This window comes from Alosa sapidissima, chromosome 6 (genome assembly GCF_018492685.1).
Source record: "Alosa sapidissima isolate fAloSap1 chromosome 6, fAloSap1.pri, whole genome shotgun sequence".
NCBI classification, from domain to species: domain Eukaryota; kingdom Metazoa; phylum Chordata; class Actinopteri; order Clupeiformes; family Clupeidae; genus Alosa; species Alosa sapidissima.
Genome location: NC_055962.1, coordinates 38,601,164 through 38,626,169, shown reverse-complemented (window position 1 = coordinate 38,626,169; position 25,006 = coordinate 38,601,164). Strand labels below are relative to the sequence as shown.

At 42.8% G+C, this 25,006-nt stretch overlaps 2 protein-coding genes across 5 annotated transcripts in view; one reads left to right on the top strand and one right to left on the bottom strand.

Annotated features, from left to right (window-relative positions):
• The first annotated feature begins 9,450 nt into the window (after nt 1–9,450).
• LOC121711740 lies at nt 9,451–10,681 on the top strand. Its single transcript, XM_042095570.1, has one exon. The coding sequence runs from the start codon at nt 9,590–9,592 to the stop codon at nt 10,307–10,309; it is 720 nt and encodes a 239-aa protein (XP_041951504.1). The 5' UTR covers nt 9,451–9,589; the 3' UTR covers nt 10,310–10,681.
• An 8,561-nt stretch (nt 10,682–19,242) lies between these two features.
• kcnk2b (potassium channel, subfamily K, member 2b) overlaps nt 19,243–25,006 on the bottom strand; it is a 69,626-nt gene continuing 63,862 nt past the window's right edge. For all 4 annotated transcript variants that reach the window (XM_042095774.1, XM_042095775.1, XM_042095776.1 and 1 more), the window contains exon 7: nt 19,243–20,516. In XM_042095774.1, the coding sequence (XP_041951708.1) occupies nt 20,127–20,516 (390 nt within the window). In that variant the 3' untranslated portion in view covers nt 19,243–20,126. The remainder of the gene's footprint in view (nt 20,517–25,006) is intronic.

The window sequence follows — 25,006 nt, the reverse complement described above, 5'->3', positions numbered from 1 at the left end:
TCACATATCAAATCCATTCTCCCCCCCACCCTGGACCCCTTCCAGTTTGCATACCGAGCCAAGCGGTCTACAGAGGATGCAATCTGCTCTGCCCTCCACCCAGCCCTCACCCACCTGGAAAAAAGAGACTCATATGTGAGATTGCTGTTTATAGACTTCAGTTCTGCATTCAACACCATAATACCACAACAACTCATCTGCAAACTTGACAAACTGGGTACCAGTACCTGGGAACTCAGTACCTACCTCTGCAACTGGCTACTGGACTTCCTCTGTCAGAGGCCCCAAGTAGTACGTGTTGGCAACAATACCTCAAGCAGCATCACACTGAGCACAGGGGCCCCCCAAGGCTGCGTGCTCAGTACGCTGCTCTTCACCCTGCTGACGCATGACTGCACTGCAACCTACAGCAACAATCACATAGTAAAATTTGCTGACGACACAACTCTGGTGGGTCTCATCACCAAGGGCGACGAGACTCAATACAGGCTGGAGGTCGACCATCTGACCATGTGGTGCAGGGACAACAACCTCCTGCTGAACGTCAGCAAGACCAAAGAGATTGTTGTTGACTTCCGGAGAGGTCACACCCAACACCTGCCACTGACCATCGACGGTGCTGTGGTGGAGAGAGCGAGCAGCACCAAATTCCTGGGGGTGCACATCAGTGAAGACCTCTCCTGGACCACCAACACTGCATCACTGGCGAAGAGAGCTCAGCGCCGCCTGTACTTCCTGCGGAAACTCAGGCGAGCAAGTGCTCCACCAGCCATCATGACCACATTCTACCGAGGCACCATTGAGAGCATCCTCTCCAGCTGTATCGCTGTGTGGGGCGGAAGCTGCACTGAATACAACAGGAAAGCCCTGCAGCGCATAGTGAACACAGCTGGAAGGATTATTGGTGCTTCACTCCCCTCCCTGAAGGACATTTACACCACCCACCTCACCCGCAAGGCGACCAAAATTGTGAGTGATGCAAGTCACCCCGCTCACAATCTGTTTGATCTACTGCCCTCTGGGAAGAGGTACAGAAGCCTGCGCTCCCGCACTACCAGACTCACCAACAGCTTCATACACCAAGCTGTAAGGATGCTGAACTCTCTCCCTCCTCTCCCCCCTCCACCCTCAGCTACATAACATCCTGGACATTGGACCCACAATGGCCGCCTGCACTACTCCACTTGCACACTTGCACACTTGTACACTTTACAACTTGTTGTTGTTGTCCTGAAAACACAACACTTCTGCTGCTCTTACATAACTTGCACCACTATGCCACTTTCTTTCTTACTTAGGTCAAACAGAACTACACAAGCCTTTTATTGGCCTGACTTTGCACTAGTATTTTATTGACTGTCTATGCACAATTTCAACCAAATTTTGCTGCTCTTATTTTTTCATTATTATATGTGCCCTCTTATTTACTTATTTACTTACTTTTTTGTTTACTTGAATGTTATGTTTGTCTGTGGACTTAAATTGGTAAAATATGTCTTGTCTTCACCGTGGGATAGTGAGAAACGTAATTTCGATCTCTTTGTATGTCTGGAACATGTGAAGAAATTGACAATAAAGCTGACTTTGAACAAACATATGAACACCTAACGGTTAAAGAACTGTATGAGCTGACTAAAATAAGCCCCCAAAATGAATTTTACCCAGAATAGCAGGAAGCCATAATCAGCCCAGAAACCTGGGTTGGCCATGTGGATTTTTAGCTAGGACCCATGTGAAGCCCACCTTCAGCCCATCTGGGCTAGCCCACATGGGGCCACCATGGAACCCCCAGACAAAATTAACTGGGACCCAGCTGGGCAGCCCACATGGGGCCCACTCACCAGCCCATGTCCAACCCATATGGGCCCCACATGGGTGTGTTGACTGGGGTATTTCATAGGCCTGGGCTGGCTATAAGAAACATGGTTTAATGTACCTATACAACGATCAATGATCTCCGAATTTCTCTCTCATATTGCTCCAAATAAGCACATAAAACTGTCAAAATGTCAAACCCAAAGTCCAATTATTATGGACGTTATCTGACATTAAGAGTTGCTGCTTCATTGGTGCCTATGGCAAGAAAAAGGTTTAACGTGATTCAATGTACCTAAACAACGCTCAGTGATCACCAAATTTCTCTCTCATATTGCTCATCATAACCACTTAAAACTATAAAAATATCGGACCCAAAGTACAATTATTATGGACGTTATCTGACATTAAGCATTGCTGCTTCATTGAGGCCTATAAGGAAAAAGCTTAACGTGATTCAATGTACCTAAACAGCGATCAATGATCGCCAAATTTCTCTTTCATATTGCTCCTAATAAGCACATAAAACTATCAAAACATCGAACCCAAAGTCATTATGGACGTTATCTGACATTAAGCGTTGCTGCTTCATTGAGGCCTATTGAAAGGATAAAGCTTAACGTGGATCAATATACTGTACCTAAACAACATTCAGCGATCACCAAATTTCTCTCATGTATTGCTCCTCATAAGCACATGAAACTATCAAAACATTGAACCCAAAGTCCAATTATTATGGCCGTTATCTGACATTAAGTATTTCATAGGCCTAGACTGATATGAAAAGGTTTAACATGGTTTAATGTACCTAAACAACGATCAATGGTCGCCAAATTTCTCTTTCATATTGCTCCTAATAAGCACATAAAACTGTCAAAATATCAAACCCAAAGTCCAATTACTATGGACCTTATCTGATATTAAGAGTTGCTGCTTCATTGAGGCCTATATTAAAATGAAAAAGCTTTACATGGTTTAATGTAGGCTACCTAAACAACGCTCAGTGATCACCACATTTCTCTATCATGTTCACGTAAAACTATAAAAATATCGAACCCAAAGTCCAATTATTATGGACGCTATCTGACATTACTGTAAGTGTTTCTGCTTCATTGAGGCCTATTGAAAGGAAAAAGCTAACGGGGTTTAATGTACCTAAACAACGATCAGTGATCACCAAATTTCTATAGGCCTAGATCATCATAAGCACTTAACCATTACATTCCAAATGCACATTCTTCATAGGCATTCTCTGTTACCATTAAATCCGCATTCTATGCAAACATTCTAAATGGCTAAACGCCATTTCAAGTAACCATTCTCCATTAGATTCTAAATACACATTCTAAGTCAACATTCTTCATAACATTCTCTGGCTAACTATTCAGCCACAATGAAGAAGAGTGGCATTTCAGACGTTTTTTTGTGTGCCTACTGAAGGTTGTTCGTTTTCTCTATATCACACATACTAAATCAAATGAAAGATGATTTCCTACATAACCTAAATCAAAATAGCACTCGTGGATAGTAGGCCTTTGATGAAAGATCCACATTTATATAGGCTAATATGTAGGCTAATGTGTGTATTTCGCTTATCTTAAAATGTTTCTTAAATAGTGGAGAAACGAGTTGAGAGTTAAGAGGAAGTAGCCTATGCCGAGTGTAGCTCCACCCGGAGTCGTGGAAAGTGCTGGCTCCGCCCATCTCTTTTGCCGTTGGTGAAGTCACTCCTCCAGTCAGCCCCAAAGCACACTGAAGGACCAATGAAAATGTTTGTTGTCATTTGAAACTTGAATAAGGGACTCTGGAAACATGGTAACACTGTCAGCAGCACAGACCTTCACTTGTACAATTCACAGCAGCACAGACCTTCACTTGTACAATTCACAGCAGCACAGACCTTCACTTGTACAATTCACAGCAGCACAGACCTTCACTTGTACAATTCACAGCAGCTTGGAGCTTCAGTTTATTCAGTAGTCTTCCTACAGCATTGCATTGAGCTTTGAGCTATTTAATCCATCTTTTATAGCAACTTATTTTATAGAATAGACTAGTATAGTGTTAGGCCCATATAATTACAGTTAAGCCTATAAGCTACTGTATCTAATACAGTCTATATTGAAAAAGGAACTTTTTATTTTATTTTTTATTATATTCTGTTTTCAAAAACTATATTCCACAATCAAACCCCTGTATAACACATACAGTATAGAACGTTATTAAAGTCATTGTCCAATTTGCAAACAAATTCTTGTTTTTATTTTGTTTAACATATTACAATTCAGTACAGTATTTCAGTATTACAGTTTTTCATTAAAATCTTTAGAACGGTCATGGCTTTCATGCAAAAAGAGTCAGAATTTACTTTGTGTGAAATAGAGACCATTCTGTGCGATTATGAGAAGCACAAAGACACGAACCACCCCTGGATCCCAAGGGGGGTGATGTGTACCTGTATCAGAATTTGAAGGGAGGTAGATCAGATATGGACTTTCGTTTTGACCATATGTCTTGGAAACAGAAGGGATCAAACTACCATATAAAAAAATACACATAATATTGTTTACACATAAAAAAATATGGTGGTAGAGTGCTGTTGCGGTACTATCACATCAGGACAGCGCAGTTTAGCAAAGGTTCGTCTCAATTCAGAATTTTTTTTTACTGTCTGCTGCAGCAAGGTGAAGATGTTAATTTGGGAAATTTGTATCTGATCCATTATTTGGGAGATGTGTCCATCTATGTGCCAATGAAGCATGGTAATGCAAAGTCAGATCGGGTGTTCATTCCCTCTAAAAAAGAGGTGTTTACAGAAATCCTGCAAAATGACCAGGGGCTCCATCGCACATCTACCGATCCACCTTGTCTGGAGCCTCCAGTGGTCATGTGGAGCACATGCCTGTTAACCCTTAAAGGTGTAGGTTTTTGAACGTTCTAAGTTCTGCAACAATTGAAGGTTCTAAAATTCTATGTTGAATTCAATGAACCCAGATATTCTTTAGAACGTTCATTTCTCAACATTCCCGTCACACCTCATGCTCCTGTCCAAGTTCAGGGAAATGTTTCCACATCCTTGCTGTGGAAATGGCTACTGGGCTGCATTTACCCACAAAACGTACCTACAGCCTTTCTTTGATGCGGAAAAGGGGTAGAGGAAATGAAAGCAAATCTGGCAGAAAAAACCCTAGAACGAAGGACTACGATTATACAGTCAATCTGGCCCCAGATTCAGTCCTTTCCCAAGTGCAAGCACCTGAGCATCCTGATATAACAAGTGATACTGAGAACAATACCTTTGCTCCCTGGCTACATGTACAAACACCTGAGCCTAACTGGTCATCAGTGTCTCGCAGAAGCCAGTGTCTTGCTCCCAAGATCTGGCTTGAAGGGGAGACAATTGAGCAGGCCATCGCAGGCTATATTGGTCAGGCGGCAAAAATGGACTCTGTATTATGTGTGCCGACGTACATTTATCAGATGGCTGCAGTTTCGAAATTTGGCCCAATTTTGCAGTTCTGCGCAGCACAAAGGGCTCTGAATTTTGACACGATATTGATGCCCTTCAACACCGATGTTCAAGGTTCAGGCTTACACTGGGTTCTAGCATCCGCCGATTTTAGGGATCGGGACATTTCCATCTACAATTCCATCCACAGCTCTAAAACTGCAAACACTCCCTGTTCAACACTTCTCAAAGTTGTGGCCTGTATTTTCACGGCTGCTGGAGAAGATTTTAAGGTATCTGATTGGACTGTTACAGACGTCATAAATGTCCCACAACAAAGTAATGGATATGACTGTGGTGTTTTTACTGTTCTCTATGCCTGTGCAATCATTAGGAACGATCAATTAGGGCCAGTGGACAGCCACAAAGCCAGACTATGGATCCACTCTCTCGTTGAAGAGTACATGCCAGGGAAAATCAGACGTTCAGGCCTCTCCCAAAAAAAACTTCTATGTCATAGGAGAAAGGTGCAGTCGTATGATGCGGAGACTAAGGCTGTAGAACTTAGGGAGAGAGACTACAAGTCCACCTGGAAAAGGCTACAGTTGGATAATGCTAACTCCAAGAACTGGACCCTGTGCTACTCAGCCAAATGCAAGGGTGATCCAGAATATAGAGATGAGTACATTTTGTGTGTAATTTGTAGGCAGTGGTTTCACGTGAAGTGTATGGCAGAAGATCGTGTAGCCATCGCCTGCACTGATTACCACAAATGTGTTATGTGCTCCAACTGAACTCAACCTAGGCATTTTCACCTAACAAGCTGTGAGGGTCTTCCAGGCATTCATCGTCTTTGTCTTCCAGGGAATCATCGCCTTTTCTTGTTTGTTGACTGAAGTCAAGTCTGAGGGATAAAGCAAGAGACTGTTACAATAAAAAAGAATAGCAGTTTGTATTATAGTTTTAGTTGTTTACCTTTTAGCTAGGTTCAACTAGACCTCGACTCACATGCTCTTTTAGTTTTTTCCCCTATTCCCTAAAGCCAGAGGGGCCAGAATTTTTTTTGGTTACAACTCAGCCAGTTTTGCATATGGCAGGCAAGTTTGAGTGACTTCCATCCTTACACTACAACTTTGCATCTTGCAGGGTTGGTAAACCCAGGGTAGCGTCTGGCGTCTGGGTAGGGCACTTGCGTCTGGCAGTGCTAGCAAACCAATGGTTGTGTAAATGGTGTAAATAGTTTATTTACACCATTATATTCATTTATCTATCTATCTATGTACCGTCTCTCCCTCTCCCTATCTCTCACTTTCTCTCCTTTGTCTTTTCCCCTCTTTTATCTTCCCTGCCCACTCTCCCTCTCCCTCTCTCTATCTCTCTCTTTCTCTTTTTCTCTCTCTCTACATCAACCCGGTTTGTCTTACAAATACTTTCCCCTTATTCCCTTCGTTGTTTTTGGTTACAACTCAACCAGTTTTGCATCTGGCGGGCAAGTTTGGGTGACTTCCATCCTTACACTACAACTTTGCAACTTTGCGTCGGATAACGTCCATAATAATTGGACTTTGGGTTCGATTTTTTGACAGTTTTAAGTGGTTATAATAAGCAATATATGAGAGAAATTGGGTGATCACTGAGCATTGTTTAGGTACATTGAATCACGTTAAACTTTTTTCTTTTAATATAGGCCTCAATGAAGCAGCAACGCTTAATGTCAGATAATGTCCATAATAATTGGACTTTGGGTTTAATTTTTTTACAGTCTTAAGTGGTTATGATAAGCAATATATGAGAGAAATTTGGTGATCACTGAGCGTTGTTTAGGTACATTGGTTCACGTTAAGCTTTTTTCTTTTAATATAGGCCTCAATGAAGCAGCAACGCTTAATATCAGATAACGTCCATAATAATTGGACTTTGATTTCGACTTTTTGATAGTTTCATGTGCTTATGTGGAGCAATATATGAGAGAAATTTGGTGTTTGCTGAATGTTGTTTAGGTATATTGATCCACATTAAGCTTTTTCCTTTCAATAGGCCTCAATGAAGCAGAAACGCTTAATTTTAGATAACGTCCATAATAATTGGACTTTGGGTTCGATATTTGTATTTGTATTAAAGTGGTTATGATGAACAATATGAGAGAGAAATTTGGTGATCACTGAGCGTTGTTTAGGTACATTGAATCACGTTAAGCCTTTTTCTCGCCATAGGCGCCAATTAAGAAGAAAACGTTAATGTGAGATATCTTCTATAATCGTTGGATTTCGGTTTAGTTTTTTTCACAGACTTAAGTGTTCATGACAACATATGGCCATGAGAAATTTGGGGATGATTCATCGTTGTTTTCCTTAAGCCACGTTAAGCTTTTTCACGTTAAGCGTTTTAGAGTGTCCCGAGGTCGAACGAAATATGACACCCTATTTGACTAAATCGGCCGTTTTATTCAGTACCGCATCTTGTCGAGTAAACTCGACCGTGGCGCCTAACACAGCCTCACACCTACATGACACAATTAGCCAAAGAGTAAGGTTTCTTTTCAAAAAAACACATTTTGTTAATCTACTCTCTAAATATACTAACTCTTCCAAAACACAGCAAACCACAAAATCCTTTCCAAACTCTAGCACATGTGTTCTATCCATGATGATCTTGCTCAAATACGTAACTGTGATAAACAAAGAAAGCAGAAGTGCACAGTTTAATTCCAGGGAACTGTAAGTGTAACTGCAGCATAAATCCATTAATAAAGTAATTTGCTGTATGTGCATGTGTCAATAGGTATAGTGCATATGCATATGGCCCACGACCTAATGTCAAAATAATAATTCGGCCCTTGAGGGTATTTTTAATTGCGACAAACAACGACGTGCAACGACGAAGACGTGCATTTTGGAGAGTATGATCGATCGTCTATTGACAGTGATAGTCACGTTGCATCTGTGAATGGAGGTGCGTCTTTGCGTGTATACAACGGTGTCCACTAAGCATACCATGTTTATTACCCTCTGCCCAACATAGATGGAGGTGGTAGTGCTAATCGTGATGATAGTGTAATGGACGTGGTACAGACAGCAGGGGTAGCAAAAAATAGGGCTCTGAAGAACTACAAAGTCACCCACGATAGGAACTGATTTGACCAGGCTACTTTATTGTAGGCCTATAATAACGGTTTGTGGTTATAGTAATAGTTTACTATTGTTGGTTTACATCTTAGGCCTACTATTTTCCTGTTAATTTGACAAAAAAGAAAGTAAACCTGGTCAAATATGTTCAACATCCAGTATTTACTGAAAGGTGCATAATTTGAAGTGCCTGCCATCCAGTGGCAAATTAGATGGATAAATTTACCCACTTCACATATAAACTTTTATTTATACTCATTTTCACATTTACAGTAGGACTTTATCTCTGACCACTTTCAAGCTATAGCCTTTTGAAATGTTGATATAAAAATCCAATGGTGTTGTTTTCTTAACCCTGGTGCCTAAGTTTGCCAGGTTTAAATAAGTTATGAGAGGAAAATATTTTTGTTTAGTGTGAAACACACACATACCTGTTTTTATGCTTTTTTGTTTTTATAATTTGTATTAATATTTATTTTAGCATTATTGTATTTATAAGCTAAGGTTGATAGGACAGGTGTCTAAAAAGAGATAAAAAGACTGTCTGTTTGCAGTTGTGTTATACAGTATTGGGGGGGGGGGTGTTCTTTTTTTGTATTATTCTTGAACACTGAAGTGGCCCTCCAATCAGAAGACGTTGGCAGAAGTGGCCCCCAGCTCATTTGAGTTTAAGACCCCAAAAACACTATGAGATAAGCTCTACACAAGTTAAATCTGTCACTAATATTTTCTCTTTCTCCCCCCAGTCATGCCTGCACAGGTTATATAGAGGACTAAAATGCTCTGGAAAAAAAAAAGAAATAATTATGAATTCTAAAACTGATAGTTCCAGTCCTTGATTGTGATTGGCTGAATCACGTTCGAAGCCGTTGATACAAAAGTTAAAGTAGCTGCGTCTTGATGTTGCTTGGCAACCATTCAGATAGAGGAAACATATTTCTTGGCGGAAGAATGATTATCTAGGAATAACTCGTTATATTTCTAGTTGCTGTACCTTTACTTTATGAAACTTTGCCAGGTATTTATAGTAACTGTTTTAGAAAAGCAATAGGCCACTCGAGTCCGTAGGTTACACTGATTCTACAACAGCTAAGGGGGGTTTTAGGCACGACGTGCTAGCGGACAGCCCCTTAGCTGTTGTAGAATCAGCATAACCTATGGCCTCTCGGGGCTTATTGCTTAATTCTACAGACTTTCTGTCATGTTGTCTCTTCCTCCCTCAGCCATGCCTGCACAAACACTGAATGTGCTGAGCCAGCTGCGGAACTCCCAGTTTGGTCGCCCAAAGCCGAGACATGGACTTCGACTTCTGTTCTGGTTTGCAAATGATTTTGTCGGATTCAACTACTACAATCAAATGGTGGCTACAGACAATCCTGCTCATGGCAGTTATGGCTTCAAACCATTCCACAACAGGATTGATAATGGCAACAGTCCTCTCCTCCCACACCAGTATGAGAGATATTATGAGGTTGGCAACCTGAATCAGCCAAAGGCTTTGCAACTTCCCAGTTATGTCAGACAACACCACACCAATCCCCAGTACAACAGCAACACTGATCGCCTTATTGTAGTCATGGGCTCTGGCATGAATATTATTGACAGAGTGTACGTGACGCAGCATTCAGACAGTAAACAATTCTCATCCGATGACACCTTTCGCATCAGCCAAGGCCTCATAGACAACATCAGGAGACTGGATCTGGACGACTTCCTGGCACAGATGGGTGAACAGGAGCGTTCTGTGCTGCAGTCGTCTTTCAGCAGCAGTCAGCAGCCAGCTTTCCAGCCTTACACTCCCCCAGCATACAGGCGCGCTCAGAGCAGTGATGAGTGTCCATCCATCTGTGAAGTAGTCGCTTTTGTACTAATTCTCTTCCTTTTTCTGATGCTGGCAGGTCAAAGGGGATTAATTTTCTAAGATTTTTTTCTTGGGGAAAACAGAGGAGGTTACAAATCCCCTTTGTCAAAATCAAAATGTTTAACTTGGAAATAGATAGGGAAAAGAATAGGGATGACTATTATTTGTTGTGTACTTTGGGTGTTGTATTAACATAACACTCTTTTAAAAAATGACTGTACTCATCTGTTGTGTCAATATATCACTCTATATAAAATGGCTGTATTGGATGTTGTGTCAAAATATCACTCTATATAAAAATGGCTGTATTGGATGTTGTTTCAATAGATCACTATATAAAATGGCTGTACCCTTTGATTGTGGACTCACTCTGTCTCCACCATAGAACTGATTTCCCCAGATATTGAGTTTGAATAAAATCTCAACTGAAAATCTTTGTTGCAGTACACATTGGAGCATAATCATGGGTAGTCTAAGGGAGTCTAAGGGAGTCAACGCTAGTCGGGGTGTTCAGTAGTCTAGGAGTCAACACTAGTCGGGGTGTTCAGTAGTCTAGGAGTCAACGCTAGTCGGGGTGTTCAGTAGTCTAAGGGAGTCAACGCTAGTCGGGGTGTTCAGTCGCGGCTGGAATCGTTATGTGTGTTTGGGTGACACATTTGAGTCCTTTGCCATTCTTTCCATTGTTGATTGCGTCAGTAATAATTCCCACTTAACACAAACTACAAGGGGAACTCCAGCCATTTTCAACGTAGGACCCTGTTGTTTGAGGTCACCAAGTACTGTCAATTGGGGGGGGGGGGGGGGGGGGGGGGGGGGTGTCTGTTAAGAGGTACAAACACAGTCTAAAATCTGCCCTCATAGCATAGCTTTGTAGTTGCCTAGCTATGCTCACCACTAGCCTAGCCATGCTCACCACTAGCCTAGTTATTCTCGCCTAGCCATGCTCACCACTAGCCTAGTTATTCTCACCACTAGCCTAGCCATGCCCACCACTAGCCTAGTTATTCTCACCACTAGCCTAGTTATTCTCACCACTAGCCTAGCCATGCTCACCACTAGCCTAGCCATGCCCACCACTAGCCTAGCTATGCTCACCACTAGCAGAGCAGAATGATTTGAGCTGTCCATCTCTTACCGCACCAACCAAAGAACTTCTAATCAAAATCCCCAGATTTTGTACAGGTACATAGAACACATAGTACAGCCCATGTCATAATCCCACACACACATACCCCCCCCCCCCCCCCCCCCACACACACAGACAGACTTAACCCCCCCCCCCACAAGCACATAACCCCATACACACACACACATAACCCCCCCCCCCCCCCACACACACACATAACCCCCCCCACACACACATAACCCCACAGACACATAACCCCATACACACATAACCAAGGTAGACAAGGGATCCGCTGGTCTGGCTGCTGGTTTGTCACAATGGTGACAAGAATGTTCTTATTCTGACATTTTGGTCCCTAATGATATTGGTCTATTTAGGATTAGCGGCAGATTTTTCTCACACAGAAATAGTCACATACACACATTCACACACAAATATGCATGCATGCATATACACAGATACACACACACACACACACAATTAATTATAAGAAAGGCTTTATTGTGGATCATATGAAAAATAGCCAGACATGACGCTATGATTGCAGGAGCGCCACCTAGTGGGTCTCCACTGAAGCTTCATCTAGTAGAGCTGTTACTCACAAACATGCAGCGGACATGGGCGCATGGCAACCACACACAACCCCCCCCCCCCCCCCCCCCCCCCCCCCCGACTTAGGAGGCCCATTTAAAAATAAAAAATAAGTAGGGGGCCCATTTATGCTATAATACTATAAGCCCCCCCCACACACACACACCTCATGTGAGCATCCAAAGTGTCCAAAGCGTCCTAGTTAGATGCCAGCGTTAACGTTGTGTGCAAGAGTAATGGCCATTTAGCATGGGCTTGTGTGGGTGTCTCACACACACACACATTAATATGATACCACACTTTGTCACACACACACACACACACGTTAATATACCACGCGTCGCTCGGGCGTAGCCACGAGAGTTGGGTTTATAGAAACATGGCCAGGAGTTGGCCTCCTATAAAACATCACAGAAAAGAATCACAAAGTCTGCTGTCTAATATGCAGCAAGTGCTGCTGCTGTGTGTGTGTGTGTGTGATACGCAGTGATGTTTGCTGTGTGTGTGATACGCAGTGATGTTTGCTGTGTGTGTGTGTGTGTGTGTGATACGCAGTGATGTTTGTTGTGTGTGTGTGTGATACGCCATGATGTTTGCTGTGTGTGTGTGTGATACGCAGTGATGTTTGTTGTGTGTGTGATACGCAGTGATGTTTGTTGTGTGTGTGATACGCCGTGATGTTTGCTGTGTGAGTATGTGTGTGTGATACACAGTGATGTTTGCTGTGTGTGTGTGTGTGTGTGAGTGTGATACGCATGATCTTTGTGCTTTCAGAGGATATGAAGGTGTGTGTATGCAGTGCAGTGGGGCGTCCATGGCATTTCCCTTCATCCCTGTGAAGTGTTCTTACACACTCACTCACACACACAACCTCACTCACACACACACACACACACACACAGTCACTCAAACACAGTCACTCCCACACACACACACAGTCACTCCCACACACACAGTCACTCACACACACACACACAGTCACTCCCACACACACACACACACACACACACAGTCACTCCCACAGACACACACACACACAGTCACTCCCACACACACACACACACACACACACACAGTCACTCCCACAGACACACACACAGTCACTCCCACCACACACAAACACAGTCACTCCCACACACACACACACACACACACACACAGTCACTCCCACACACACAAACACAGTCACTCCCACACACACACACACACACAGTCACTCCCACACACACTCCGTCAGGGGCTTCCCAGTGAGGGAGAAAAGCCGTTTGAACAGAGTGCCAGATGGTGCAGAGATGAGGGGGGCCACATTCACTAGTACGCACGCATGCACGCAGGCGCACACACACACGCAGAGATGAGGAGGGCTACATGCACTAGTACGCACGCATGCACACACACACACACACACATGCAGAGATGAGGAGGGCTACAGTACATTCACTAGTACGCACGCACACACACACGCACGAACGCACCGCACACACACACACAGAGATGAGGAGGGCTACATTCACTAGTACGCACGCATGCACACACACACACACACACACAAACACATAGATGAGGAGGGCTACAATCTAGGGCTGGGATAAACAATTATTTTTTAAACGATTCATCTAGCGATTATTTTTTCGATGCATCGATTAATCTAACAATTCATTTTTTCAGTCCGATTAGATTTTGATTCGATTTGATTATCGATTATCTCCCCATTAATTGACTAATAGCAACTTATACATGTTTATTTACATATCTGAATGAATTAAACATGAATTCTTTAACATTGCAATATATGTTTATTGCTCTTAAGATTCCAAAATAAAAGACTATACAAGTGCAAAGTAATGCATTCTTAGTCAGAGGTAGCATTCAATAAAGTTCAGTAGTGTAGGTCTAATTGAGTGCCTGTCACTTTAAGACGTTGTGAGGGAATCCTTGCAATTAACATTAACACCGTTAAAAGGCTGCTGATGTGTGGATGCAATTCATAACGTAGTTAGTTCAAATAACGGTTCGTATTTCTCCTTGGGACAAGCACTTTTCAGTCTTGGAAAACACCTTTCCATTTACATCGGGATTTTGCTAACATTCAGAGTCAATAAAATGAGCCCTGCATGAGTAGCGAAATACAAGCAGCTGTAAGTAAGCATGCTAAACTTGACATCCAAGCAATATTCTAACGTTAGCTTTGAGATACTGCTTGATTGCATACTGTAACTTAACTTAGTTTAGTCTCCTCAATGTACTATGTTGTGATAAGACCTTAGCAGAGTTTACCCTACTTTAACTTTAATGCAGCAGTTTTGAACAAATTTGCGCAGCATGGTCACGATGCTAAACGGATTTAATAGCAATTTAGCCCACCGTGTTCTATGCAGTGCTTCTATGTGGCAACAAAAATCCTTCAACAATCGTGAATATTTTGTTAAATGCACATGCAGAGGAGGAGCAGCGGGCTCGTTACGAGAGAGAGCGGGCGGGGCGAGGAAAGGCTGTGTGAGTAAAAAGTGCAGCTCAATGAAATTATTTTATCTTTAATTTAAATAGCAGGCCTACAACATAGAACATCAATGTGTGCTGGCCGGTTTTGATTTTGTAGCGTCCAGCCACAGATTAGTCAACGTAGGCTATGGAAAACACTGAAGGTGTAAAATTAAAAATATTAAGCAGCACACGTTATGCTTGACGAATCGACGCCCATATTTTGCATCGACGTATTTTTTGCGTCGATGTCATCGATTACGTCGACGCGTTGTCCCAGCCCTACTACATTCACTAGTACGCACGCACGCACGCACGCACACACACACACACACACACACACACACACACACACACACACACAGAGATGGGTGCTTCTTTGAGTGCAGAGATGAGGAGAGCTACATTCACTAGTACTCTCAGTGGTCTCACACACGCACGCACACACACAGAGATGAGGAGGGCTACATTCACTACTCTCAGTGGCCTCACACACACACACACACACAGGGGCTTACAGCAGCCACAGACACACTGATGTACATTCATTTCTGTCACTGAAGAAACAGGAAGAGATGGCTCAACCAATCAGAGACCCCTCCTGTTCCATCGAGTTGCGCCTGGGAGGAGGGTCAGATGGGTTGTCTTGTAAAACACACACACACACACTCTCACACATAGATTCACTCACACTCTCATACACACACATGCACACGCACAGAGACACACACTCACTCACACTCTCATACACACACATGCACACACTAATCCCGGCGCAGTGAGCTGCCTGCAACAGCGGTGCTCGGAGAGCAGTGAGGGGTTAGGTGCCTTGCTCAAGGGCACTTCAGCTGTGCCTACTGGTCGGGGTTCGAACCGTCAACCCTCCGGTTACAAATCCGAAGCGCTAACCTGTAGGCCACAGCTGCCCACTAATAAAGTTCATCTAATCGAATCGAATCGAAAGATACACACATCCACAGACAAACATAAACACAATCACTGACTCAGACACACATACACTCTGTCCTCAGAAGAGAGGTCTTTCCCTCAGCAGCAGCACAGTACATGTGGAGGATGCAGTATGTACAGTATTCACTGTGTGTAGTGTGCACTGTGTGTGTGTGTGTGTAGTGTGCACTGTGTATGTGTGTGTATATGTATGTGTGTGTGTGTGTCTATGACGTGTGAAGTATGCACTACATACTCAATTCACTGTGTGTAGAATATATACTACACACTAGGGGTGTGAATCTCTCATGTAAAAGACGATACGATTCGCATCTAGATACATGGGCACGATTCGATACAAGTGAAAAGATACATGTTTATAAGAAACGATTCAGTACGATTCGATGCGATGCGATTCGATGCAATTCGATGCAGTTAAAGAATGGAAAGCATTCTGAAAGATGCACATTCATTTTATATTATCAATTATCATGGTCATGGTTGTCAATTAGGCAACAAAATGTGTGAATATGATTATCTAAACTGAGATTTGTTTCATATACTGTATTGAAATGAAAAAAGAATAGTCTACATTTCGGTCAAACACAGCAGCCAAATACAACATAAAAATAAATTTTTATAGACTTTACAGATTTTATAGAGTTATATCTGATTGTTTTCATTGAGCTGTAGCCTTGTTGAGGTAAGACAATACCGAAATAAAATAAAACATTGCTTAAGACACTCTTAGCCTTTTCTCATATAGGCATTTTATACAAGAATAAAATAGGCCTACAAATCAATGAACTCTCTGGGCTTATTTTGTTCCAACAGTAGACCTAATGCAGAAACCTAAAATGCCACAAGTCTGAGTGAATATGAACAAAATCATTGGCTAATAATGTATGCATCGTTTTAGCAGCAAGGGCCAAATTATTATTTAACATTAAGGAAATCCCTTCATCAAAGGTAAGGCTACTCTACAGACTATCGTTGCTGTTTAGGAATGCTACAAGTGCTTAATTTCGCGCTGGATTTCAAAAAACAAAAGCCGACCGAGTGCAAGTTGTCACATGCTTAAGTTGCAATAGATGTATGGGTAATGAGGTCATTTGACAACTTTGGGCAATGAATGTAACCAAAAACGAACTGCATTACCCACAATTCCGTGCCACGTATAGTTTCAAAACAGGAAGTGGGATGAACGCGCTGCTTGGAACGTAAATGAGAATCTGAGCGAGCAGAAAAGGATGTGCACCGATTCATAACAAATAAATCGATATAACAACCGGTTCATATCAGTTTTTTTCCGATACGGGGCTTCACGTATCGATGTAGCCGTATCTTACACGTTAAAAACGGATACCGATACGTATCGGTTAATCTTTACACCCCTACTACACACTCTATACAGTGTGTGTGGCATATGACAGATTGGAGAGGTTTGATTGGCATGTGACAGAATGGAGAGGTTTGAATGGCTGGAATACAAAGTTAAAGGAGAATTCCGGTGTGATATTGATAGTGATATTGATAGTGTGCTTTTTCAAAATTCTCAATGTCTCGTTTTAAATGTCAGGGCCCTCGGAAGTCTACCAATGAAGTGTGGAGATACATTGAGCCTCGTAAATGGGTGTAAAACAGTGATTTATTTGCATGGCTAGCCCGATGCCGAAGCACCACTATTGAAAAAGCTGTTGGTAGCATCGGCTAACCAGCGCCAGATTTTGGAGTGCAGGGGACAAGCCGAGATGGGCTATGAGACATACGTTCACACTCGGTATCATGTTTCAATACACTTTAGGTCAATATCACACCAGAATTCTCCTTTAAATGTGGGTTGTTTTTGTGAGGCCATTGTATTTGTGTCATAGTCTTTTTAAAAAACACACACACACGTTCATGCCACGGTTAAAGCACACACACACACACGCACATGTTCAGGTGTGAGATGTTCCTCCAGCAGTATAGAGTTTCGGGATTGTGTCATAAAATGATTGTGTCTGTGCGGGCAGTAGTGAGTTACAGCTTTGTTACATCAGTAGGCAAACTCAGTGGTACAGCCACAGAACAGAAGCCAATCTACAGTTACATACAGCATACTCTACAGCATTTAATCGTCTTTATTTTATTACAGTAGCACCGCGTTACAGCATTTAATGCTCTTTATTTTATTACAGTAACGCTGCGTTGCCTTCTTGTACATCTCGTGGTTGTGAAGGAGCTCAAATTTGCTCATATCACCGTCCATTTGTTTTCTTACCTTGTCATTAGTGATCGCTGTATCTCTACGTTCTCATTAGTGATCGCTGTATCTCTACGTTCTCATTAGTGATCGCTGTATCTAACTACGTTCTCATTAGTGATCGCTGTATCAAACTACGTTCTCATTAGTGATCGCTGTATCTAACTACGTTCTCATCAGTGATCGCTGTATCTAACTACGTTCTCATTAGTGATCGCTGTATCTAACTACGTTCTCATTAGTGATCGCTGTATCTAACTACGTTCTCATTAGTGATCGCTGTATCTCAACGTTCTCATTAGTGATCGCTGTATCTAACTACGTTCTCATTAGTGATCGCTGTATCGCTACGTTCTCATTAGTGATCGCTGTATCTAACTACGTTCTCATTAGTGATCGCTGTATCTCTACGTTCTCATTAGTGATCGCTGTATCAAACTACGTTCTCATTAGTGATCGCTGTATCTCTACGTTCTCATTAGTGATTGCTGTATCTTCCTTTAGTGTAAAGGGAAAATGGCCGTTACTACCCAAACGTGACGTTGTCGCCCGAACTCTATACATAAGCATGCACACAAACACACACAAACACATACACACACACACACACACACACACACCACACAAACACATACACATACACACACACCACAAAAACACATACACACACACACACACACACACCGCACACACACACACACCACACACACACATTCAGGCAACAGAGAGACGGCGCTCCTCCTGTGGGTCCCTCCTCCAGCGGTACATTCAGAGTCACGTTATGGGCACAGGTGTCCTATCAGCTCCCAAGCAGTCAGTCAGCTTTCACTGATTGGTCAGTCTGGAGATTATGTGTTTCCTGATTGGTCAGTGTAGAGAGGATGTGTTTCCTGATTGGTCGGTGGAACTGGAACTCAGTATTCTGTAAAATGTCACTGGTGTTCCCCGATGAGAGTGTGTGTGTGTGTGTGTGTGTGTGTATTAGCAGGTCCCATGACTCCAGAGATGATTCACAACAAACAGAATAAGACAAAGACATTCCATTTTCAGTCCAACATGCAGTGTGTGTGAGAGAGAGAGTGAGTGAATGGTGTGTGTTTGTGTGTGTGTGTGTGTGAGAGAGAGAGAAAGAGTGAGTGGTGTGTGTTTGTGTGTGTGTGTGAGAGAGAGAGAGAGAGGGAGAGAGAGTGGTGTGTGTGTGTTTGTGTGTGTGTGAGAGAGAGAGAGAGAGTGAGTGGTATGTGTGTGTGTGTGTGTGTCATGCATGTAAGGCACTGAGCTGGTTCCTAGCTTCCAAAGCTACATTATCTACAGAGGGGGTGGAGGTCCGTGTTCTCAATGTAGAAAAGCGCAGAACAGAGTGGAACCGCCGCCGCTTGGTTCTATTGGCAAAATGAAGAACTTCAAAAAGTCAATTTCTAGAACATTCTTTAGAAAAACTGTTTCCAAAAGTCCCTCTGCTGAATCAGAGAGAAAACATGTGTCTGTGTCAATGTGTGTGTGTGTGTGTGTGTGTGAGTGTGTATTTGTGAGTGTGTGAGTAAGTAATTGTGTGTGTGAGTGTGTGTATATGTGAGTGAGTATGTTTTTGTGCGTGTCTGTGTCAATGTGTGTGTGTGAGTGAGTAGGTGTGTGTGTGTGAGTAAGTAAGTGTTAATGGGTGTGTGTGTGTGTGTTTATTGGCAGGTTTATAAGTAGAGTGTAGCACTGTTGATGAAGGCCGCAGCAGTCAGTCTTGATGGCAGACAATGAAGCGATGAAGTGTTAAGTGCATGTTGGGGTCCATCACTCGAGTGGCAGGCCTCGTGTTGTCCACACACACAGTCCATCATCCTTCAGGCTCCAAGCTTCGTCCCTCACACACTCGTAGTCATTCATTTAGTGTCTTCACTCCAGCTGGTCAGTTTAAGAGCACCAGATCCATCCACATCATCTGTTCTTACTGCCCACATCAGCATCCCCCTCTCCCTCTCTCTCCCTCCCTCTTTCTCTCCCTCTCTTTCTCTCTCTCCCTCCCTCATTCTGTTTCTCTAGGGCTTTCTAAACTCCCCACACCGTTTCATCAAAACAAATAACCATAAACATTAAAAAGCACAAAAGATAATGTATATATACACCTCAAATATGTTGCCAACTCTAGGCAATAGACGCTCTGGACTAAGACTTCGTCCACTATGTGATGTGTGTGTGTGTGTGTAGCTGCATGTTTTGCATGGCGGTAACTTTTCCAATATCTGGCCCTGGTGTTACTGGTGATCACCTCAGTGTTGTCTCGTGTGTGTGTGTGTGTGTGTGTGTGAAGAGCTGGTGTTATAGATCAGATATGAGCAAAGCACTGCCCTCAACTGGCCTCTCAACCCCCCCCCAGAGTAGAGCAACTACTTCTCTCTCTTGAACTCCTCTTTTTGAGGTACTCGATGATGCGGATGTCCTTCTCTCTCTCTCTCTCTCTCTCTCTCTCTCTCTCTCTCTCTCTCTCTCTCTCTTCATTTCAGGTGCTCTATGATGGGGATGTCCCTCTGGTGGGCGTAGTCGGAGATGTCTCTGTGGTGGGCGTAGTCGGGGCTGAGGCCGTTGAGGAAGAGGCTGCCGTTGCGCGTGAGGCTGAGGGGGTGACCGGGCTGTGGGGGGCCGTTGCGGAAGCGCTCGCGGTCCTGCTCGCCGCCCAGGCTGGCCGATAGCGCCCGCTTGCCCGGGGTGACGGGACTCATCTCCGGGGGCGCGTTCAGGCCCGTCTCGGCCGACAGCTTGCGCTTGATGGACGCGGCGCGCTGGAAACGGTCGTAGATGTCCACGCTGAGGCGCCGCCGCGTGGCGTTGAACTCGGCCGACACGTTCGCCGTCCACTCAGCCGCGTGTGCACGGAACTCGCCCACCTGACATACGAGGAGAGAGAGAGAGGGGGGGGTGGAGGGAGAGAGAGAGAGGGGGAGAGAGAGAGAGAGAGAGGGGGAGAAGGAAAGAGGAGAGTTGTTTTATAGACACATCGCATTGCTTTGGCGATATTGTACCTTTACAACCTAAATCTGATAAAGCTCATTGAGTTTGAGGAGACAGAGCTAGAGAGCCGAGTGTGTGTGTGTGTGTGTGTGTGTGTGTGTGTGCAGAGGCGAGTCTAGAGTCTGTGTGTGTGCAAAGGCGATTCTAGAGTCTGTGTGTGTGTGTGTGTGTGTGTGTGTGTGTGCAAATGCGATTCTAGTCTGTGTGTGTGTGTGTGTGTGTGTGCAAAGGCGATTCTAGTCTGTGTGTGTGTGTGTGTGTGTGTGTGTGTGTTCAAATGCGATTCTAGAGTCTGTGTGTGTGTGTGTGTGTGTGTGTGCAAAGGCGATTCTAGTCTGTGTGTGTGTGTGTGCAAAGGCGATTCTAGAGTCTGTGTGTGTGTGTGTGTGTGCAAAGGCGATTCTAGTCTGTGTGTGTGTGTGTGCAAAGGCGATTCTAGAGTCTGTGTGTGTGTGTGTGTGTGTGTGTGTGCAGAGGCGAGTCTAGAGTCTATGTGTGTGTGTGTGTGTGTGTGTGTGTGTGTGCAAAGGCGAATCTAGAGTCTGTGTGTGTGTGTGTGTGTGTGTGTGTGTGTGTGTGTGTGTGTGTGCGCAAAGGCGAGTCTGTGTGTGTGTGTGTGTGTGTGCAGAGGCGAGTCTAGAGTGTGTGTGTGTGTGTGTGTGTGTGTGTGTGTGCAAAGGCGATTCTAGAGTCTGGGGGGCCCTAAGCAAAAATACCGACCAGTGTTCATCACCATTATGTTAGGCTTTAAATAATCTGAACCATAAGAATAATCTAAACCATCAACAATGTACGAAATAAAACCTTTTTTTTTATTTCAAATGTTCCAAACATGAAAAACCTTGTTATTTTGAAAATATAAATGTAAAGTTAAAGTTTATTATCATGTACTCATAAATAAGCATTTATCAGTATTGAAATTCCTTGTGCTCAAGTGTCCACTCAACTTCAAGAATGAATAAAAGAAAATAGTATAAAATAGGAGGGAGTAGGAGGAAGAGGGTCAAACAGAATCCAAACAGTGCCATTATGTGGCTCAGCATGCTGATGACTTGTGGGTAGAAATGATCCCTATGAAGAATACAATAAATAAATACATAGAATATAAAGTAGAGAAGTGAAATAGTTTTATTGGGGTCCTATACCGAAAATTAGTAATTCATTTATCTTTATGAACTCTGTTTTAAGTCCCCTTTCAATATTGTGAATAGTACATGTGGGCACTACAACACTAGGCTACAATCATTTTGGCATTGATGGACAGTTTAACACAGAGCCTGGCTTATTCTAATTACTTCTTTGGATAAAGTCTATTTTTTATTCTTAAATAGGCTACTTGGTTGACCCATCTCCTGACAATGTTACAATGTTTATTGTTTGCCTACAAGAAATATTAGCATGCAGAGTGAGAAGCGAACTACAGGAGTTGGAGCTGGGAGAAAAATAGCTGGGCCTATAAGTATGGCCTGTATATATACATATATATAGGGCCTATATATGGGCCTATAAGTATGGCCTACATATATACATATATATAGGGCCTATATATGGGCCTATAAGTATGGCCTGTATATATACATATATATAGGGCCTATATATGGGCCTATAAGTATGGCCTACATATATACATATATACAGGGCCTATATATGGGCCTATAAGTATGGCCTATATGTATACATATATATAGGGCCTATATATGGGCCTATAAACAGGAATGGAAAGAACATTTTGGGTTCATCTTACCCAGTTTAAGAAATGCAAAGCCTGTGTATCTGATATGCAACAACGCTGTCACTGTTTGAAAAGAATATCATACCACACTACGAAACGCAGCGGCACCTTCAAGATGGCCTATATGCTCCAAACAGAAGCACAAAAGCGCAATATTGAAGCGCTGGCCGAGGGCTATGCACAGCTAGCAGGATCCAGTGCATTCTGGTGTTCTTTCTCATATTTGTTTAAGAACCAATTCGCAGTCTGATTGGTGAATAGGCTATTTGTAAATCGATATCGTAAAATGAAAGATTAAAAAAAAATAGGACTGCCAGAATAATTTGGCTGGGCCAAATAATCAGTGGCGGGCCAGCTTTGGATGCATGTCGTAGATTATAGTTGAGTCGTAGATATAACTTGAGGTGTTATTGAGGTGTCAGTGATATTTTAATTTTATGTCAACTGAACCGACAGGGAGTTTTTTTTTTATTAAAGTATTAAGGTTTTGCGCCTCCGTTCTAATGTTACGTCACCGTTTGTTTACATCTGTGTGTTCACCGCGATTTCTTCCTGGACTATGCATAGTGACACTTTGAGACACTTGGACACTTTGAACACTTTTTCCAGTTATTGACTCTTTTAGCTGCTCTTTGCTATGTACCACTCGGCTATGGCACATGTGATGAACCACTCTTTTCTTCTCATCACAACCACAGCTGTGTGTATGTGTGTGTGTTGTGTGTGTGTGTGGGTGTGTGTGTGTGTGTGTGTGTGTGTGTGTGTGTGTGTGTGTGTGTGTGTGTGATCTGACTTTGGCTAGATGTATGTAAGTGTGTGCTGTATGGTGAACATATGTGCAATGATGAAATAAAAAATATATATATTCTGTATTTATGTATGTATGCTACTAGACACCTTAATTTCCCTCGGGATTAAAAAAGGATACTCTACTCTACTCTCATCTAGAGTGGTAGGCAAGAATGGTAGGCAAGGCACTGCAGAGTGGTAGGCAAGCCTACAACAGTCGGGTTGCATAGGCTACACATAGTTACAAATACTGTAGCTTCAAAATTGAAATTTTAATATCAAATATTGACCGGGATGCCAACCACTTGTGTAGGCCCTAACAGTTGGTTTTACAATAAGAAGCAAAAAGGCGACGAACGACTGTTTAGCCTACCTATCCTCATGGTTGTGGAGGATGATCGTTAGCAGCTGTGAAGTCTTTTATTCTCAAGATGGCCTAATGGTGTAGCCTAGGCTACTGTCTACGAAGACATAGGCTAAAATACAACTATCTACAGTCATCCAAAAATGAATTGCCAGAGATAGTCTATGAAGTGGAAAAGTGCAGCATTTTAAACATGGCAAGATTATTTTTACCAGAACAGTTTGAATTTGTCTCGTGAAATTCGTGCTTGGGGACATCAATCACTATCTTCTGTCCTTCTATTTCAAATTAAGTGTCATTTGACAGTGTCAGTGTTTAAGTGTCATCAAATGCTAAAAAATGAAAACAGAATAGGCTTATGTGCTATAGCCTACAGGTCAGTTAGGCTAACTCCCGTATGCCAAAATAAACTGATTTGATCCTATGAATTGTTTAGCGATCACACACAACAACTTAACAGCAACCTCACACACCACTGTTGAACCTACTGCTTCAGTCATGTAAGACAGCGGTCCCCAACCACCGGGCCGCGGGACATTCCTAACCGGGCCGTAGCCTACGACAAGAGTTAAAAAAAAATGCATGCAAACTAAATAAACTCAATTTATTTCGCAATAATGTCACATTCGCAATAATACCCACTGACGATGGTGAGCCAGATACCTCAAAGAAAAAGAAGGGGTCATTCAATCCGAAATATGACGAGTCATATTTAAAATATGGTTTCGCAGAGACCGGTCACTCACATGCACCAAGTCCTTTATGTGTGGTATTTGGCGATAAGTTGTCAAACGAAGCAATGAAACCATCAAAGCTAATTCGACATCCAGAGTCCAAGCATCCTACACCCAGAATGAATTTCATCAAGCCAGTACCTTTCCGGAAATGTTGCCATCTTTGCTGCAATCTTTGCTGCCATCTTCAGGGGAAAGTCCGTAGGAGTCGATTGCTGAGTGTGGAGTAACACGCTCTGGAAATTCACAATTTCGTCTCCGTTTTAAAAAAAAAAAAAAAAAAAACATAGTCCAGTCCATACTACTTCATTTCAATTTCAAAAGAAATACTGGACTATGTTTTAAAAAAAAAAAAACGGAGACGAAATTGTGAATTTCCAGAGCGTGTTACTCCACACTCAGCAATCGACTCCTACGGACTTTCCCCTGAAGATGGCAGCAAAGATGGCAGCAAAGATTGCAGCAAAGATTGCAACATTTCCGGAAAGGTACTGGCTTTATGAAATTCATTCTGGACTCTCTATCAGACCACATAAAGACCTCGGGATACTTCGGTTTGGCTTTAGGGACCCTCTACTCACTACCACGTAAGTGTAATGTTGTTTGGAACTGTAGAAGAGGTATAAAAATAGCGTTTTGTAGCGGCGAAATGATATGCCCGCGTTACTTCCAGGCTAACGAGTTTTGACTAAAAACGGTAACATCGAACTTTCTCAAAACACATCCGAATGACATGATTTGGATGTC

Coding starts and splice junctions, on each gene's coding strand:
- LOC121711740 (XM_042095570.1), top strand. CDS start 9,590: ATGTTGTCTCTTCCTCCCTCAGCCATGCCTGCACAAACACTGAATGTG.